Source organism: Enoplosus armatus, chromosome 14, assembly GCF_043641665.1.
Source record: "Enoplosus armatus isolate fEnoArm2 chromosome 14, fEnoArm2.hap1, whole genome shotgun sequence".
NCBI lineage: Eukaryota > Metazoa > Chordata > Actinopteri > Centrarchiformes > Enoplosidae > Enoplosus > Enoplosus armatus.
Window position 1 is genome coordinate 9403555 of NC_092193.1, and position 20036 is coordinate 9423590.

Sequence of the window (20036 nt, forward strand, 5' to 3'; positions counted from 1 at the left end):
GCAGTCCCTTTGTATTTGTTAGCAGGATTTGATCACTGTCTTAATAAGAAAACCAAAATAAAAACTGTCAAGATGGGAGGTCTGATCCATGATTTACTTAATCCAGAGGCAGATGCCATCTACCTTCCTATTAGCCTATTAGAATAAGAAAGGACAAATCTGTTATGCAACGCAGACACCCGATTGGCCTCTTTCATAAAAAGGCAAGGGCAGTCTCCACCAATGAGGGCGATGCTTTTCATTTGAGACACGTGTGTAGCTGCGCCTGCAACAACCCCAAGAGAATGTCCCCCTCCTCTAAAGTTGACCTCCATGTTCATTCTCTCCCCCTAAAAAGCAGGAAGAACAGCTTGCCTTTATCATGCAGATACCTTCCCCTTCCAGCTGCCTGTACAATGGCGCCTTACTCATGCTGGCTGCGTGGCTCTCACAAAGGCCTGGCAGCAAAAGAAAGAGCCTCAGCCCTGCGGTCAAACACAAAAGCCACCTGACAGCTGATCTTTTGTGAGACTCTAGTGTGTGTGTGTGTGTGTGTGTGTGTGTGTGTGTGTGTGTGTGTGTGTGTGTGTGTGTGACTGAGCGGGAGGGTCATGCTGGAAGTTTGCTCACCATTCCCTCAAAGCCAACTCTGTACAGGTTCTTGGCCCCATTGTCCCACAGTACGTAGGCAGCGCTGTGAGGGCTGGCTGCACTCCAGTCCTGGATCTCTGTCACCTGTGGAGGAGGAGAGATGAGATGAGAAAGACAGAAAAGGACACACTGAAAGCAGATTGTTAGAGTTTTAAATCAGAATTTCAGGACAGTTTTTTAGCGTGAAAAAGGTTTTGACTGGCTGTATGTGAAAATAAAAGGTTTTGGCACACTGAAAATATAATATTGACCAGAAGGGGATCGTTTTCTTAGTGGGAGGTTTCAGGCAGGTGTTTTTCATCTTAAAACCTCATAATGACACTTTATTGATCCCTGTAGAGAAATTATCTTTTCAAATTGAAGGTCAGAGGGAAGGTTGAACTACAGAACAGCAACCCTGGAGAAGTAAGTATTCAGTGTCTAGTTCAAAGACAAGGAGATGTCTGCTAACACAACAAGTTGAAGTTTGGCTCCTCTAGCTGAAGGGTCAAACATCTTCTACCAATTTGCTCTCTCAGGCTTAGAGTTTTAGTTTTATGTACCACTTTTAACATAGATTGTGCACATGACAGAAGAAAACAAAAGTTGTTGGCAAGCTGATGTAATAAATCCGTGTCTATATGTCTGTAGTAAAAAGTGTCTGTTTGTTTCGACTTCAAGGAAAATTGAATTCCCTAACTACTGAGAAATATTAGGAGTGGGACTCATCAAGAACAAATTTGATTAGGCTTTGATTCTTGGGGTTGCAATAAGATTTAATTTTTATTTTCCCTGCATTGCAATTTTACAGTCAATACTAAACCTTTCATTGTTTTACTTTATTTCACCAGTTGGGAATAGTTGTGAAATCTCAAAGAATGTTTTAATTAAACTTTTGCAACCATTGCTGTGTTTGTTTGCAAAGAAAAACAAGACACAAGACAAAGGCAAGTCTAGTTCAGCCACACCACAGACAGAGCCTGTGGGACACGTTTATCAGAGCAAGGAACTTTTGACACATGAGTTTCTATCCAAAAATGGTACTACAAGTTTCAGAAGAAGACTCTTCTTTCCTATTAAAAGGGGATTAGATGCTGTTGTTATTCTTGGTCAGCCAGAAAAGCATTTTCTCTTCATCGTCATGCCAATTTAATGGATATCTCCAATATATATTTGGACCATACTAACAGGTTTTTTTTTGCCACATCAGTTCCAGGCTCCCATTGTTTTTACAGAACTTGGAAACACTGCTGTAGGAAACGCTCTTCACAAAAGAAAACTGCTACCACTTTTAGAAGATACTTTAGAAAACACTGCTATCATCATAAAAAAACAGCAATGCACTAAAAGCTAAAGACAAGCAGTAATAGCTGCTCTCCTTACTCTCCTCAATCCTTTCATGGTGGGTTGGACCATTAATGTGGTAATAAATCCCTCAACTGGTGCACACACATTAAAAAAATTAAGAATCAGTGTGAGCCAGACATCTTTTGACTGCCTCACCCGCTGGTTCAGCATAAACAGGTGATATAAATCACCAAAAGCACAAAAAAACGAACACATCTGCCGCAACATTTTTACACAGGTTTTTCTAGTTGTAAAACAACAGGTTTGTACCTACATTAAGACTGATGCTTTACCCAAGTGAGAACCAGTTCACAGCTTTTGGCTAAAACATTTTGAAGGGCACCATAAGCCAAGGAAAATGATGCGTTATAGGCATAAATATGCAATGAGTTATGAATGGATTTCTGCAAAATCAATTAAAATTTTGAAGAAAAGGTCAAAGAAAATTTTCACATAAGACAATTCTCTCTCCAACACAAGCAGCGCAACGCTTTCATCACATTGAGAAAGTGTCAAGAGAAGAGCTGTATTGGAGCAAATGAATTCTTTAATTAAAAGCTGTGCCTTAAGTAAATACAGAAATCAAATCGTTAACTTATTTTCAGGCCCCTTACAGAGGTAATTGATTAATGGGCCTTAGGAGGTAATATTCATGCTAAACTAATGGAACATCTAAGCTGCAGGACCTGCAATAGCAGTTTTCTGGAGAGCATATTGCTTACAGCATCATAAAACAGTAATGAGATATGCCATTAAATAACACAGCAAAATGAAGTCTTAAATTGCCTGGAGGGACTCTTAAATTGAATACTCAGGGGTCTGGACCAGAGTCAAAATACAAGCACTTTACAGCACATTTACAGTATAAATCTAAACAGACTGTGCTAAACAAATGCAACCTCATCAGACATTATATTACTTTCTACTGATGTATTTAAGCCTGGAATAACCTGCAGCGAGGAAGTCTGTTTATAGCCTCAGTATAGATATATAGGAATCCGCTGAATGAAACCAAGGAATAAAAGGATTTTCAGTGACACATTCTACTAGTTCCTATTATCATTTCTATACAAATTTACTAACTACATTTTGATAATTTTGTACATTTTGTGAAAATACTTAAATAAATCAACCTCTTGTCAAACATGAGGATCCAACAAATCAGCCTATTTCCACTAAATTTGGATTATTGGCTATAGCTGCTGAAGTTTAACAACAGAGCTAATTTATTATTCTTCACTTAAGGAAATTATGCTGACTTTTTACTCTCAAATTTTTTTTTTTGTTTTTTTTCTAGCTACAGGTGGCTAACATCAATATATTATTGACACAGTGATATGAGACAAGATATTGATTTTGGTTATTGTAGTATGCATTGCAATGGATTGCAGATAAGGGATATTTTTAATTCAAAAATGTTAAAAGGCTGTAGAACAATGATATAGTTATCCTGATTATTTCAGGGCTGCAGTAACTGCAACTACAGCATAGTGCTGCACACCTAGCTAGGCACTATAGGACATAACTGTTTGTGTTCTCCTGTGCCTATAATGTGTCCATGCTACAAACATGTTGAGTCAGGCAGTGCCCTTCCTGTTTTCGTTGAGACAACAGCACATTTCAAATGAAATCATATCCTGGGATGCAAGTTTGTTTTTTCCTCCCTAAGATTGTTTAGGGCAAGGGATCCTTGATTTTCCCTTATATGCAACCCTGGTGGGTGGCACACATGTGGATGTGGTGGCCTCTGGCAGGCTCATCAAGTCTGCCTTACCTCCAGGGATTTATTATCCACTTTATTGTGCAGCTTTGAAATAAAAAAAGTTTCCCTGCATTTTTGGAACTATAACTTAGCAGTTATGTCCATTCAGCAAAAAATGGGGAGGTATCTGCACACTTAAACCTCACTTGTGAAAAAGGATTTATTGGAGACAATTCTACCTCTTCTTTTTTTTTTTAACCATCATGCACCTTTTTCTTTTACTTAATACAGCTTGATGCCTCTGCAGACAACACTGGGTGGCTGGAACCCAAACAAGCCCTCAGGTGAAAAATGCTTTTCACTATAATCGTAGTGCCAGATATTTCTTGCGAGCACTGGCCTAACTGGGTGACTGACTGGAGCTACTTGAGTCTGCACCTTGTTGGCCTCAGTGTTTGTACTCAGTCAGTCATTGTACAAATTTACAGGTCAAATCTGTTGGCTTGGGGAGCAAAGAAAAATAGGCAGAGTAGAGTGACAGGCTGCACTTTCCTGGCTGGTATCCTACCTTTCCTCTCCTTCCGTTGCCTCCATCTTGGTCTTCCCACTGCCAGTCCACTCCTCTCACCACCCGGCCACCAGTGAAGATCCCTCTGGCTGTGATTTTCTTTGACTTGCGACGAGACTCCAAAAGTACTCTGCGGATAAAAAAAGTTTCCAAACAGAAACAATTATTTTCATTTGGGCTAAGCTTTAATCACTCATGTGACACTGTCGGAGTATTCAACAGCATGTGTTTACAGGGGCTTTGTTTACATGGATTAATTCACAGTTTTTTCAATTACTAGCAAATATGCATTGCAGAGGGGATGCCAGTGCCTCCCTCCTGCTACCCCGTGTCCTTAACTGCCCTTCCCTGTGTGCCTACTGTTCTGAAGTCATGGTGTAAATTACTTTCAGCAAATGGGACATGGCTACAGATGAAAAATCTTACTGTGAGTGTTGGGCTTTAACAGCATGTAATCTGCTGTCTCAACCATGCAGTCCCTGACAATCATTATGACTGCCTCAGCATTGGACCACTGATGTTTGATGACAGCAAAACAAATCAAACCAGAGACATTTGTCAGAGTTGTGAGCAACACATCATTACTGACCTATCTTTTACATTCTTTGAAATCATAAAAGCACAATTTCACAGTGGTTGGAGCGTAGAGGTGAGCCTTCTAAGGTAGAAATGAATTGCGCCTTTTTGCTGCCTTCAGGAAGGTAATGTCTATGCAGTTAAAGTCAAGGAACTTGTTGTGTGTCGTTGAGTGGCAGGTGTCATGTCGTAACATTACGAATAACAATCATTTTTGTAATAGCACGCTTCATCCACACCCAATAATCATGGCACTGCAAATGCAAAGCCAGTGGTTAAGTAGTCAAGTGCAAATTTTTTACATTTTGATATCACTATAATGCTGTAAGCTGCAGTCTAAACAGCTAAGCTAAAAATCTAACCAATGAGAAAGTAATGATTAATAAAGCATCCACCTGAGCACTAACCATCAAACAACAATGTGAGCCTTGATGGTAGACGCGGCAGCTGGACAGTGTAGGTCTAACCAATGCAAACAGCTTGGGGCCTCTAACCACTCCCTCTTCGGCAGTTAGTGACAGAGTCTAATGTGGTGTAACAAAACACCCCACCACGCTGTCTGAGCAGTGTGATTTGGGGAGACCTCCAGCACCCATTGTGCATTATGCAATGTCTGTCTCGGGGGAAATGAAGTCGTACTCAGTTGAAAAGGCTGCCAGCTGTTGGGCCATGTGTTCATTTACTAAACTATGGTGTTTAGCTGAAATAGGCCTGAAATGGATAAAGCATCATCACAGTACTGACAGTCTATGCGATAACAAAATTGCACAAAAAAAGTGCATGTTGTGGAACTTAGCAAGCGTGCATACTCACCAACCAGAGTACCTTGAGCTACCTTAATCTCTATGTAGAGCATCTTTGAATAGAGTAAAGCTGCCTTCAACAATTTGACTTGATCTTGTCTGTACATGAATCAATTGGTAATAGTGTTTCCACTTTCTACACACACCACGCCTAAAACACTTCAAACCTTCGGTATTTTTGATGGTAGATACAAATCACATACACCTACTCTCATATGTTTAACACACACACAAACACATGTAGGATTAAATGTACTTTGCACAGATCCATTTTATTAGAATTAGATCATCACTGATCATGCCCTATTTTGAAGTTTGCCCAATTCTATTTTCAGATCAACTTGTAGTTAGTCAACTTTTGATAATGCTAGCTAATCTTGCTGACAATGTCAACACTTTCTGAGGAGGCTTTACAGTAAACCTACCACAGTCTTCTCAGCAAAACACCATAAAACTAAAATGGATTTATTTTGGAGGTACATGCAGGAAGTGCTGAGTTCATATAAACTGTGGTTTTACACATCAACATGAGCTTCCAGCAGCAATTAAAGAGCAAAAGAGAAAACAATGGGGCTCCCGCTGTGATAATGCCATTTGAGTAGATGGCAGAATGACTGCAGGCATATAGTGATAAATATAGCAATATTAAGCACAGTGGATTGCTGTAGCACTCCGCTGTAACTGTATGAAATGAAAACACTGGGCTGTACATGTCTAGTGTTATTCTTTGTTGTTATTATTATTATTATTATTAAATGATTTGTATCTTCTTGGACAATTATTACATACTTATAAGTCCTTTGTATTCAGGAAGCTGTCTTGAATAGTAATGTAGTGAAACATTTTTATTATCTTTGTTCATCATATGCAATTGTTTTCTGCAAAGTCAAGGAACAAAATTCTGCAAACCAGACTTTTCAATCAACCTGCATGTTATGTTTCATGAGCATGTAGCTTTCTGAAGACATAAATACAAAAACTAAAAAAACCCTGGAAATCTGCTCAAATAAATTCTATAAATGAGAAGCACTGCATTAATAGTATTTTTACTGACTGGATCTTAAAACGAGGCTGAGTTGTTGCCAGGCAACTGAGGGCTGGGAGCATGGAGATTCTGTTTGCACAAAAGACTTCTCAAATGTCACACACACATAAAACAACATAAAGCCAAACTAAGGTAGTAAAAGGGTAGACCAACCAATCACAATGAAGTGCAGGGATTACCTGGCTACCTTGTGTCTATTTTAACATTTGTGGGTCTGAGGTGAGGCACAATAAGCGTAAACGTTCCTTGTTAACTAACCTCTCACTGCCTGGGGTGGTGATCCTGTAGAACCGGTGTCTCAGGTGATGCTTGTCTCCATGGTAACAGGTTGTGCAGAGGTCGTAATTGGTGCACTCAGCACATTTCCAGCGAATACCAATGATGGGCTGTTGACGGCAGGTGTCACACATGGTTCCATCATGCTTGATGCCTATGGGAGGGCAGTATTACACAATAAATTGAGGTTGTATTGCATGTTAGCATGTGTATATTGCACATCAGTAATATCAGTGGAATAACCTTTCGACATTTTGCTATCAAAAATATGTAACCTTCTGTGCAGCAAATTTCTTTTTTTACACGTATTCTATAAGCAATCTGAACTACGTGCATTTGACATAGTCTGCCATAATTGTGTACACTATGAAACTTGTCTCCATATCTATTAGGAAGGCTATATTCATTCTCACAAAATCCTACACCTGTTAATGTAAGAACAGCTAGAATAATTTTGGCTTTAAGGCCTCTAATCACTCTCAGTTGATACTTAATACCGAGTTCAGAATCACGAAAAGAACTACAGAAAACTGAACTGCTCCTCATCCCATGACTGCATCATCAGGTGGAGATATAAAGAACTTAATGGAGCCTGTCAATAATGGGACATGTGCTGAAAGTGCAACTGTATTGGCATGTAAAGCTATAACAAGTACAGAGAGATAAAGCTACACAACGGTGAAGTGGTCCTTATACATTTATGTCTATGCTTGCTCACACACACAGCGTACATCCTACTGACATATTTTATATAATGAGCAAGAAAAATGTTTTTCATCTCAATGTAATTTGGAGTCTCAAGCTATGTTGACATATTCTTGACTCTGAACATGCATATCTTGTATATCTCCTACATCTTCTTTGCATATCTTGTACACAGAACTGTCTGTGACATCTATCTGTTCAGACAGGATGTATTTAAATAGTCATCCTGAGTTTATACAAATCAGAGTAACGTTAGTCAAGCACATATCTGCTTCAACACACAGAATATACTAAACTAATTTACTGCTTCCGAATTTTTTTACACTGAAAGTTCCCTCAACAAACTAACTATTTTAAGAGATTTTGCGTTGCTAATGTTACAGTTTTTTAATCTTTTAATTACAACATCAGCTAATTATCGCTGTCTGGTTGTCTAATCAATTTCATTCCTGCACCTATCAAAGCCCCCAAATAAAGGCCAACAAAGGGACAAATACCTTGCATGTTGTGCATGACTCTGTTGCATGAAAAGACTCTTGTCTTGAATTAGTATGAAAGTGCTGGCAAACAAAATGAACTGATGTAAAGTTACCTGTTGGAGCACTGTCCAATATCCTCACGTCGTAAGCTCCAGAACAACGGTAGTTAGCAGCCGTCCCATTATCCCAGACAACAACAACCTCCTCTGGACTTTCAAAACTCCTGACGGTGCCAACATGTCCCTCTCCACCATCCTGCTTCCCCCACTTCCAGTCAGGTCCGCGGACCACTCTGGCTCCAACTCCTTCCATCATCGCTCGGTTATTCCTGCCGGTAGTCATTTCCGAATCGATCTCGCAATGCCACAGAAAATCTTACAAGTTAGCAAGCTAACAGTCTTTGCTAGCCAACTATCGGTGCGCTGGTGGACAGTTTCCAAATGCAAGTGCAAGCAAGTCTTAACAGGAAAGAGGCTAGAACAATCCACAAAGCTAGCCTGCTAGCTAAGTAGCTAAGTTAGCCACCTAAGGAGGCTGTTGGACCCTCTTCAGAATCAGATCAGAATTAGAATCAGAATCAGAAATACTTTATTGATCCCCGGGGGGAAATTGTACAATACAATCTTACAAAAACTATTCCCACAAGCTAACGTTAACTACAAGCTAGTGCCTCCACAGTGTTCCCTCTGAGAATAAGACACTAATTACCCTAAAAGCACATTAAGTAGCCACATAACTAGCTTTGCCAGATCCCAGTACTCAGCAAGCTGGCTGTCCCTCTCCTCCACCCCACACACAAGAATGCCACCTCTTCAACTTAACAAGCTAGCGAGCCGAGTTGCTAGCTATCGCAATGCTAACAAGATGAACCTCTACTGGCTAGCAAGTCCTTTTCGTTGAGGTAAATGTAGTCCTTTAGGTGGTTGCTTATCCTTATTGTTGTTGTCTGTGGTGCTGAAAATCCACCCAAGATGCTCCCTTTGTCAGCCAGAGATGGTTCCCTGGAGTCAACTCAGAATAAATGCGTCGCCATTATTGTCAATCATCGTTCAGACCTCAGACGAGCAACAACTAGCTACGGAGGTAAACGACAAAGCCCGAAGACTCGAGGCTTGGAAAACAAGCTCGAGTCCGGCTCACGGCGCGCGTGCGCAATGGCACTGTTCAAGACCATACCCAGTTTAGTATACGGATGAAAAACATAATCTCAGTATTTTAAGCCTTTTAATGATTAAGATACAGGAATATATTTGTGAATTTTCTATTAAATGCTTTTGCCAAGGGATTTTCCATTTTCCATTTTGACATTGTGAAACAAAAGATTAATTAAATAATTAATTGTAAAAAATGATTTGTGGGAACATACAGTATATAAACCAACATTGATTAACTAATTAATAAAAAAAATACCTTATACATAAGAATTAATTTACTCGTGCATATTAAAGAATCCACACATACATGGATTTATAGTGGTGTCATTACAGCTGACTGAGCTGATGGCAGCTGACATTCATTCCTATACTCTTCATTAAATGAGATCCAACCCACAGAGAAGAAATAGCACCACCATGAATGTGTCAAATGCCACCACCTGGTATTAGTAAATGGATTTTTTTTTCTTATTGAAAGACAGTGTAATGAATTGTACTGAATATAGTTATTGATTGGCACATTGTATGATCATTTTATCCATTTTTCTAAAGTATTATCTCTAAGTATTTATTAATAGATCATAATGAACACTAAATTGCAGTCTGACATTGTTCCAGTGGCTCACCCAAACTCCATACAAAAATACAGATACAATACAGAAGCATCACTCAGTTAAGATTATTAAGTCCATTAACAAATACTACAGGGATGTTGTCATGATTTGAAGCAAGTCAGCAACTCAGAATCAGAATCAGAAATACTTAATTTTTTTTGAGGTGGTAGACTAAGCAACTTGTATTTATTTGTAACCAGTATCAACCTAAGATGTGCAAAAGTATATTAATCTTTACCTCACAAATAAATCCAAATATTAACTTCATTTAAATGTTTTTCAAGTCATATCAGACCTGTCAGATACTGCACGTGTTGTAATCTGATAACACCAAGACAAGTTTAAGATTTTATTTTTGAAGCATACTATAGGGTCCCGGGGCAAAAATGTTCTGCGGGACCATTTTAACCCCCTGTTTTTCCCACTTTCTGTGCATTGTGTAAGTATTAAGCAGGCATTTACCTAGTAAAATGCACAATGTAAGCGCAATATAAACTGAAATAAAAAAAGATAGATTTCAACTTTGGACCCCTCACTTCAAGATGGGGCCCCAAGATTAGGTAATAATGCAGGGGTTGCCTCAAGGCCCCGTATCATTTCAGTTTATAATGTGCTTTAGTGGTGCATACAGTGTTAACAAACACATTTTCAGTTAATTATATTACTACAAACTAATTGCCTCAAGCCCCTCCCTTGGGTCTGTAGCCCCTGGGGCAGTTACCATGCTTTCCCTGGTTGGTAATCCAGTTTTACTGCAGTAAGTCCATGATCATTTTTTTCAGCTGATGGTGTTCAACGATGCTCATACTGTCTTTGCAAATACCTGTTTAATTGACTTTTGGCGGAGTGATATATCCCAGTGAATGCACTGACGGGAGGACTTGCAGGCTCATGCTGAATCTCCAGCTCCGCATGGTGCACATCACCTCTGTTGACTGCAGGGGGCGCCTGTCTGACTGTTAGCGGCTCCATTGAAAGCTGGTCAAAGAGCGCCACCACTCGCTGATACACATACACATATAAATCTCCCCACATCAGGTCCCCTTGACTGTCTCCTTCACAGCGGGCTCGCAAGGCAGACACAGCTGACTTTCAACCGAGCTGGCCGCGCTGTCCTTACGGTACGGGTGAAAACAGGGACCTTGCAATGATCTCGCTGGACTTAAATTTCAACATTTTGACAAGGGACCTGTCACATTATCTGGAAAATCAAGTGAAAGTTGGGCTGTTCGGTTCGGGTGTAGGACTGTCTCTGGTGCTGGGCTTTAGCGCAGCGTACACCTGCTACTATCTGCTCTCAGTAGCGAAGGTAAGAACCGTTAACGTATGGTTTACCGGCTGCTTTTGAAGGGACTGTTTTTGCCGTATAGCTTGTAAGTTCAATTAAAACCGGGCGCGTGTGCTTTACATGGAGGAGCATCATCTCTGCCACGCGAGTGATGACGCTCGACCGGTGCATTTGCTGATGGAGGTTTCGATTAGGTCGCATCTGTCCATCGGTGGGCTAACGTTAACACGTCTGCTGCACATGTGGGCTGTATCTCAGGCAACAAGACACACGTTTTAATCAGCATATTTACCCGAAATTAATATAATCTACGTCCATGTGTTATGTAACTGCATTAAATCAACACTTAGCTAGACAGTTACAGTTAGATGTCGGCGTTGACTAAGCTAGGCTAACATCACTGTGTGTTAGCTTGAAACGCCGGTAGAAGGTTTTATGTAATGCATGCAAAGAGACTCGCAGTGTTGATTTTATATAATATTAAAACACCGTCATGTATGATTTCAGCATTAAATTATGAATAGAACAAAAATATAGTTCACGTTAAAACACTAATCTGTTTGAATTGAATTACAATATAATGAAGTGGATTGAAAGAGGCTGATAATAATGCATCAAATCCATATTGTTGAATTTACAAACCACCATGCCATAACGGGTAGGGCGATTCACTTTCTTTATGCAGGGCTAATGCATGCCGAATGTTTATTATCAGTATGTTGAAGTGTAATAAAGATCGTAAGTGCAGGGTCATGCAGATGTGTTCATCTCATACACGTTGCATGTTATTGTCAGTAGGCTTTGGTGGTTCACAGTAACAGCCTGGCTTTTTATTGCCTTACAGTTGGATGCTGAATCATGCATTACAACTAAAGTCACCTCTATTTTATGTGTTATTTTGTGTTTTTTAATGTTTTGAGATCCTTGTCAGAAGATTTGAAGTAAAGTTTAGAGACATTAATGCAACAAGTTTTGCAAAAAAAAAACATGGCTTAAAGCTAAAATATGTTTTATTTCAGTGATGGATCTGCTGTCATATTAAATAACGTCACATTAATTAATCCCTGAGGGGGGAAAAAATGATCTACTTTTTTGACTCAAACCCATCCCGCACTTGATTCACTTGTGTTTTGTAGAAGCCACAGCTCATCTCAGGGGGTAAGAAGTTCTACCAGTTTCTGAGGGAGCAATGTCCGGTAGTGTCAGAGACCTACTACCCCACCTTTTGGTGCTGGGAGAGCCGCATCCAGACTCTACTGAGACCCTTTGTCACAGCCAAACCTGGGGTCGTCTACAGAAAGTAAGTCCTCACCATGACTGACATACTAGTTATCCATCACACAAGTTGTTGTTTTTTTCCCCCCGAAACTGAGACTTGACCAAACTCCTTGCAAGCTGACACGCTTCACCTGGTTTAAATGTGCATTTGAACTAATAAAGCAGTTAAAGTCAAAGAGGTCATGTCCGATAAGAGATAAGTGTGAAGCATGCAGGCTAGAAAGTTCACCTTTGACATAGTCACAGTAAATGTACATTTAATATGACAGCTTTCTTGTTCTGGCTTTCTAGAGTGATTAAATGCCACTGCAGAATTTTCCATGTCTGCAGTGAAAAGCTTTATTATGACACTGCAACAAAACTAGTTTGGTCAGCTTGGTAAGAAACTGCCTCTATTTCTTGATTTCTTTCTTACCAGTTTCACAACTGGAAACAAATCCCAGTCTTGTTCTTAGCCAGGATTCAAAAGCTCAGAGGAGAAAGACGTCTTTTGTGCCAGGAGGCTGGCTTGGGCCGCACGGCCTACTCCTTGATAATGTACATTCTGTTGAGGATTAATTGGCACGGCATTCCTTGCCCCCTGCGTACATAAAGGAGATTGAAATTAATTAAGAGAGACTTATTTTTCATTATTACTACTCATTACTTATTTGTTCATATCACATTCTCACGTATTGTAGTTTATTTCATGTTTTCCGACATTCCCTAATTTCCATGGCCGTGCTGTTTGGCTCAGTGTACGTGTGTGTATACAGTATAAATCGTACGTGTATTATGTGATGGTGCGTTATTTGTCAGCCAGGCTTTCTTCTTCCTTAATATAAAAACTTAACCTTAACCAACCACAACATAACAATTCAAATTGATTAATTTAAATTGGTGTATTTCAGTTTAATCATAAGTTGACACATTTGATTGTTGATGTAGTTGTTGTTGTTGTTTTTGTGGCAGTTTTTAATTCTTCAGTCTCATCATTTGTCTGTCCCAAGGATGCTCATTCTGCCTCTGCTTTTGACGGGCGCCTGTATTCATCCTTGTCCAACTGTTTATCAAACATGGCAAGACTGATGGTCACATTCACTGAAGCTATTATCATATTTCCTCCGGGGACAACAGGACGTCTCCCCATAATGAAGTTACCCAAGGTTGACCCAAGGACAGATGCCGTGAAAACTGTCCTATTTGTCTGCGTGAAATTCCACTCATGTCCGAGCAGATGATTAGCACCATGTCCCCTCCCACTTTGCGCGCTGGTCACTCTGGATTGGCCTTCACCGACTTTAAAGTCTAGCCTCAGGTGCATATTTCATGGGGGTTCTGTAATTTCATGCTGATGTCTTTACCACTGGCCGGCCAAGTTGGCTCACTGGCTGCAGTGTGTGTGTGCAATGCAGGTTTTAAGATGCACTCGCACTGAGACTGAATTACCTCATCTGCTAGGCTAGTGTTGTATAGCCCAGAAATTGATTGATCATAAGAACCCACTGGTGCAATGCCCTCCTCCTTATCTTAACTTGCTGCGTGTTGCAAAGTGCACTTACAAGATGATCACAAGGGAAATGAGGCAGCTGTCAGTGAGCGTTCTACTCAATTCCCCTTTAGTAGTGCTTGTGATGGATACAGTGAAGTAATAACTATACCTGGAGAAAGTATTAATTGTGTGGAGAATGGAAGCAGAGCTTTTTAATGACCATTAAGTGAGCTGATGTGCATTTAAACACTAATATAATATTAATTTTAATACTTTTTCTTACCTATATTGTCCCGTGTGTGTGCTTGCATGTGTTTGAATGAGACAAATAAACAGATACATAGAGATACAGATAATGTTCAGAAAGATCCTTGTTGCTGAGTTGCGTGTCCCCGTCTCATCAGTGAGCTTATTAAGGCAGCAGATGGAGGACAGATCTCTTTGGATTGGTTTGACAACGACGACAGCTCCTCTCATCCCGACCCTGCCACCAGGCCCACAGTCCTCCTTCTCCCCGGTCTGACCGGCACCAGCAGAGAGTCCTACATCCTGCACATGGTCCAACAGAGCCGGGATCTGGGCTATAGGTGGGTGGTCTTGGCCGGAGACCCTGGCTGAAGTCCAGCGCTGAGCAGACATTCAGGGCACTAAATCACACAACTAACACTCTCTGTGACTTATGCTAATTTGGCATTCTTCTAGCATACAGATCTTTTGTCCAAGTCAGAATACCTCAGCAGTCATAGCAATATTGGTTAAACCCGACACCCACTTTCGTAGCAATTTTGTAACTTTTATATAAAGGGTGCAAGAGTGACAGGGGCTTCGGGTTATTTCAGGTGAAGTGCACAAATAAAGTGGGCAGCGAAGCTTTGTGTCAAGAGCTGCTTTTGTAAATAGCCAAACGTAGCACAAGCTTGAAGAGTTGCAGAGGGAGGCAGTCCCCCCCCCCTTCTCCCTCTCCAGTAGGCCCTTTCTCTGTGTTCCCTGCACTCATTCTTTCACCCAGATTTGGGAAGGCATGGGAAGAGAGCCGGCAAACTCAGCATCTTCCACCCCTCACCCCTGTCTGTGTAGCTTAATGAATTACAGCTTATCCCGGTACAAGCTTTGCAGCTTAGCCCAGACCAGCTTCCGAGTCTATGCTGCAAAGTGTGTTTAAGCACACAACCCCCCCCCCAACCACCACCCCACCGCTGCCCCCCCTAGCCCCACCCTGCTGCTGAGCTACACTGATAGAAACAGCAGGTCTGACTCTACCAGATAATAGATGACTGGCGAGAGTGGGGCGAGGATGGATGCTGATGCCTTTGCTCTACAGTACAAACAGAATGCTCTTCACACAGCTGTGCCTCTCTGCACACCTCATCATATTCCCAGTTCAATTTCTTTTAAAGTAAGGAACATTGGTCTAAAGGAATTTGGGGCACCGTATTCCTTTGAACATGGAAAACAAAAAAAAGCCTAAGCCAACTAGAGGTTTTAAATGTTGTTCGTCCTTGTACACATGGTTTAAAAACTTTGGCCTGCAATTAACAAATATTTTCATCATCGATTTGAGTAATCTTTTTGTCTATCAAATGACAGAAAATTGTGATTTATTCCCAATTTCCCCATGGTGACATCTTGTCTTGTTTTGTCCAACAAACACTCAAAAACACAAAGATATTCAGTTTATAATCCCAGAACACTACGAAAACCAGAAATGAAACTAGTACATTTTTGACAGTTTTGCTTGAAAAGTTCCTTAAATTATTAATCGATTCTTCTTGAACTTGTTTCAGTTACAATCAATAGATGAAGTGATTAAAGGAATCATCCAGGCGACAATAATCATTTATGAGAGTGTATGTTTTGTGTATTTCAGATGCGTGGTATTCAACAACAGAGGGGTTTCTGGGGAAACACTGCTGGTAAGAATCTTAATCGTGTCGTGGTTTTCATTCTTGCTCTCATTCTGTTATTTCATCTGTCTGTCTTGTATTCAGAAAGACAGACAAGTATACAGGATAACTGTATACAGACAGATGGTTTTTCCCAGTGGAATTGTCCTTTTCACTGCTTCAGCCAGCGCAGTGCATGTCTGGTCCACACGTGTCACAGAGCCCACAGGGAGCTAAGTGGACGCTGCACAGACAATGTTGTTGCACAGCAGGGATTAAGTTGCAGGCAGATACTGTATTTTAATGCCGATCCACAGAAATATGACCTCGCTGAGCACGTGCTGTTCTGACACCTGGCTTAATCTGTCCTCTTACACCCGGGTATATTTAGCCAACAAAATGGGCCCGAGCTCTGATAGCGCATAGCATGCCCACTGTGTTTTATGTCTCCCCCTCTCTGTACGTCTCCGCTTTGGAACAGAGGCACATTTATTTATGGACGACTGTATCACCCTGATCTAATCATACCATCACGACCATCACATACAGAGATCTCATCCAAAGCACAAATGGTGTTTCATTACAGGCAGGGATTTCCCACAATCAGTCTAATGTTCCTCTTAGTGGGTGTAAATCTGAATCAGTGGCTGATCTGTGTCCTGCTGTTGTCTTTGTCGCATTGTGTCTCAGCTGCAAATTAAAAAAGGTTAAAAGTGACACTAAAGCAAAAGTGTCTAGTGTCACTCAGTTTGATTTAAACATGTATTCTAGGTCATATCCAGAATTTAGTTGGCTCAGCTGTCCTCAGATTTAAAACAAAAAACAAAAGTTTAAACTCTGTAACCTTGGCACTGTGTCAAGTGGCGGTAAGGACAGAATTGTCTCCCTCACTTCAGTTGGGAATTGTGCTATATTCGATGCAAATTATTTAGCATTTGTACGCTTCTGTGAGTGTTTTCTCTGTGTCCAGTTACTGTGAATATCGTCCATTGTTTAAATAGGCCAGCACTTAAGAATGACCCACTGTGTGAAAGATGCCCCCTGCCTCAAAGACTGTCCTGAGTGCTAGTGCCCTATTTGTAGACCTCGTAAAAAGCCTATTACATTACACTTTCCTGTGGAGTATTTTCCCTAACTATTGGAATTTTCTTTTTCTTTTAAACATCTTTATATGTTTTCATTCAATTTGCAAGTTTTTGCTGTTTCACCGCAAAGTCCAAAACTTGTGCAGGCCTATTAGAGGAACCATGAGAGAGCAGAAAGACAGGAATTTACTTTGCCCGAGTTTCTGCTTGAATCTTAATGAAGGGCCTTGAAGAGCTGACAGCATCCTGAGAAATTGGCTCCTACGAGTTAGAGCTGGTTTGTTTTACAATGTTAAGTGTTCTGCCTGACAAACTGTTTTCGAGTTGAAAGGGGAGAAGAGAAAGATTTCCCCCATTCTTGGCCTGCAAATGAACAATGTCCTTTATAGACAGTAGGCTACAGAGTTAAAAATAAACCTTCTGTTCACACCATTACACATTTATAGAGTGGGCACTCACTTCTGCAGTCCAGTGGATGGCTGGAGAGATGCTTCACACCTGTGACACGGCAAAATGCAACAACGCAGCATAGTCATAAGAACGGGTTGCCTTTCAAAGTCGAGATGAAATGAAAAATGCCTTTTAAACCTTTTAGATTACGTCTCCGTCATATACAAAAAATCAATTTCTTTGTAATTTTCAAAATCCAATCATATTTTCTTGCTGTAAAACAAAATAGTGTGCTACGGTAAGCTTGAACCAACCAATTTCAACCAATAATATTATGACATCCACCCATCAATAAACTATTAGCGGCACAGAGCTAAGATTCATTAGTTAACTAGCTAGTAACAGCGTGGTACGTCTGCATGTCTTTGGGTGATCAACTCAAACCCAGAGAAAGTGGTTATACACTGTAGGTGTAATATCTTTGTACAAAAGTTGAGTTTAGCTAATATCTGACAAGAGGAACAATTGCCTACATTTTGAAAGTAGTCCTAATTTACTTTTGTCCAGGCATGAATTTTAGTTTCAAATCAAAATAATTCACATTTTTCACGTTGAGTCCTCATAATTTTAACAGAAAGAGAGGGACAGAAAGTGACTGAATTGTCTTCCTGTCTTTCCCAGACCCCGAGGACCTACTGTGCAGCCAATACAGAAGATCTGGAGATGGTTATTGAGCACATCCAGAGGACTAATGAAGCTGCTCCAATCATGGCTGCTGGAGTATCAATGGGCGGGTAATAAAGCCACTCGCTACCAGATGACTAGACGTTTCAGTACTGATGACAACAAATCTCAGAATATGACTTAACGCTTCACAAGACAACTTGACACATTTGTTGGTGACTCAGTGGAAACTAAACTTGCAACTAAAAAAACTGTAATACCCAGAAATCACCTGACACAGCATAATCCGACATGAGTACACTCACGTTTACTAATTCAGCTGGTCTGTGATTGGTTTATTCCAAATGTTACCAGATGGACAAGAAAGACAAAAGATGTCATGCTAGTAAGTCAAACTTTCTGTCTGTGCAGCGGACAGTTTGTGTTTTGCTTTAAATATTCAACTCTCACAATTCTTATGGGTTTATAGAATAGAATACCTGATATTAGATTTTCTTAAAAATCATCTAGACTCCCTCGGTCCCACTCAGTTTCTACCTTGGTCACAATTCCTAAAGAAAAAACAAATCTAAGGGATCCGTATCAAGATTGTTGTTTAAATATCGGTATTGGCCTCAGAAATCAGTCGGGCTACAGTCAGTGCTTTAATATGGTCCCAGTCGTTCAGTGCTACATGCCAAAGAAGGTGTTTTTTACTCCACAGCACTAATCCCATGAAGTGAAGGATTGGTCAGAAATGGAACATGTTCCAATCCCTGTTTTCCCCCCATCTGTCCCTTCCTCTCGCCCTCTCTCCATATTCAGGATGATGCTGGCCAACTACTTGGGGCGCAAGGGCCGGGAAACCTGTCTGAAAGGGGTCGTAGTCTTCTCAGCAGGCTGGGATGTATTTGAGTGCACCGCTTCACTGGAAAAACCCCTGGACCGTTTCCTCTTCAACTCCTACCTCACCAGCTGCCTACAAGCCTCTGTGCACAGGTCAGCCGGGGCCGGAGCGGGATTAACACAGACACTAACTCACTGCTTGTGCTAGCGGATAAATTTATGGGTTTTACGTATTTATTTCTTATATGTTGATCAAAGGTTTGCTTTTTACAGTTCCAGGCAAAAATACCTGACTGCTTCTGTATTTTGTATTTGTTAGCTGATGAACAAAGCATATTAAAAAAACCTGGTATTTTGCAATTATAGTACCCACAGTATATTCCAATCTGTGTATTAATAGACTGTATATACAGTAATACTTTTGCACTACTGCTTTGAAAGTTGAGCTTAACTGTTGTTTCATAATGTTGTTACAACCTTGTCAGCATTTTTGAGGGACATTTTCAGATGCAAATCATTTCACCTAACAGCAGTCGGTGACAGTTTTATTTTTAATCTCCCCTGCAGACACAGACCAGTGCTTGAAAAGTGTTACGACATCGATCATGTCATGAAGGTCGGGATTATTTTCAGTGACACTTGCAGCGCCATAAATGCTAATCTAATTAAATGAAAGTAGCCAATGTTTAATCAATTTACCCTGTCCCTACAGGCAAAGACCATTCGAGAGTTTGACGAGAGGTTCACCTCCATAATGTTTGGCTATCCTACCAATGATGACTACTACCACGATGCCAGTCCTGTCCACAGACTGAAATCTGTGCAGGTGCCAATGCTGTGTCTGAACGCTGCTGATGATGTCTTCTCCCCGTCTCATGGTGAGTCCTCACAAGATTTTCTGTATAATTTGACTTCACCATTCTAATTTTTAAGAATTATCATGAAAGGAATACATGGGGAAGACTGGTTTTATATGGTAGCTCTACTGGCGCAGCTAATATGAGACTAATAAGACTGAGAATCTAGACCACAGAGAAGAAAACTGGACCTGAATCCTTTGTTTCCTTTGCAGCCATTCCAGTGGAGGCAGTGAAGCAGAATCCAAACCTGGCCCTGCTCATCACCTGTCACGGTGGCCACATTGGTTTCCTCGAGGGCCTGTGGCCTCGACAGAGCACCTACATGGACCGAGTCTTCAAGCAGTTTGCTAAGGCGGTCATCGAACAAGGCAGTCGACTCACAGACCTGTCCTGA

General features: G+C 40.7%; 2 protein-coding genes across 2 annotated transcripts in view; one reads left to right on the forward strand and one right to left on the reverse strand.

Annotated features, from left to right (window-relative positions):
* Nucleotides 1-8516, reverse strand: part of mib1 (MIB E3 ubiquitin protein ligase 1) — a 53482-nt gene extending 44966 nt beyond the window's left edge. Inside the window, exons 1-4 of the mRNA XM_070918289.1 lie at nt 8224-8516; nt 6909-7080; nt 4227-4356; nt 610-714 (exon numbers count right to left, since the gene is read on the reverse strand). Coding sequence (XP_070774390.1) covers nt 610-714; nt 4227-4356; nt 6909-7080; nt 8224-8452 — 636 coding nt within the window. The 5' untranslated portion in view covers nt 8453-8516. The remainder of the gene's footprint in view (nt 1-609; nt 715-4226; nt 4357-6908; nt 7081-8223) is intronic.
* Nucleotides 8517-11025: 2509 nt separating this feature from the next.
* Nucleotides 11026-20036, forward strand: abhd3 (abhydrolase domain containing 3, phospholipase). The gene is made up of 9 exons (XM_070919540.1): nt 11026-11187; nt 12303-12466; nt 14320-14502; nt 15783-15828; nt 17955-18067; nt 18762-18935; nt 19350-19398; nt 19495-19660; nt 19855-20036. The coding sequence occupies exons 1-9, from the start codon at nt 11026-11028 to the stop codon at nt 20034-20036; spliced, it is 1239 nt and encodes a 412-aa protein (XP_070775641.1).

Excerpts from the sequence above, each read along its gene's own strand:
- abhd3 (XM_070919540.1), top strand. The coding sequence starts at position 11,026 with ATGATCTCGCTGGACTTAAATTTCAACATTTTGACAAGGGACCTGTCA. Across the intron at positions 11,188-12,302 it reads ATCTGCTCTCAGTAGCGAAG|AAGCCACAGCTCATCTCAGG; the intron begins GTAAGAACCGTT and ends TGTGTTTTGTAG. Across the intron at positions 15,829-17,954 it reads TTTCTGGGGAAACACTGCTG|ACCCCGAGGACCTACTGTGC; the intron begins GTAAGAATCTTA and ends TGTCTTTCCCAG.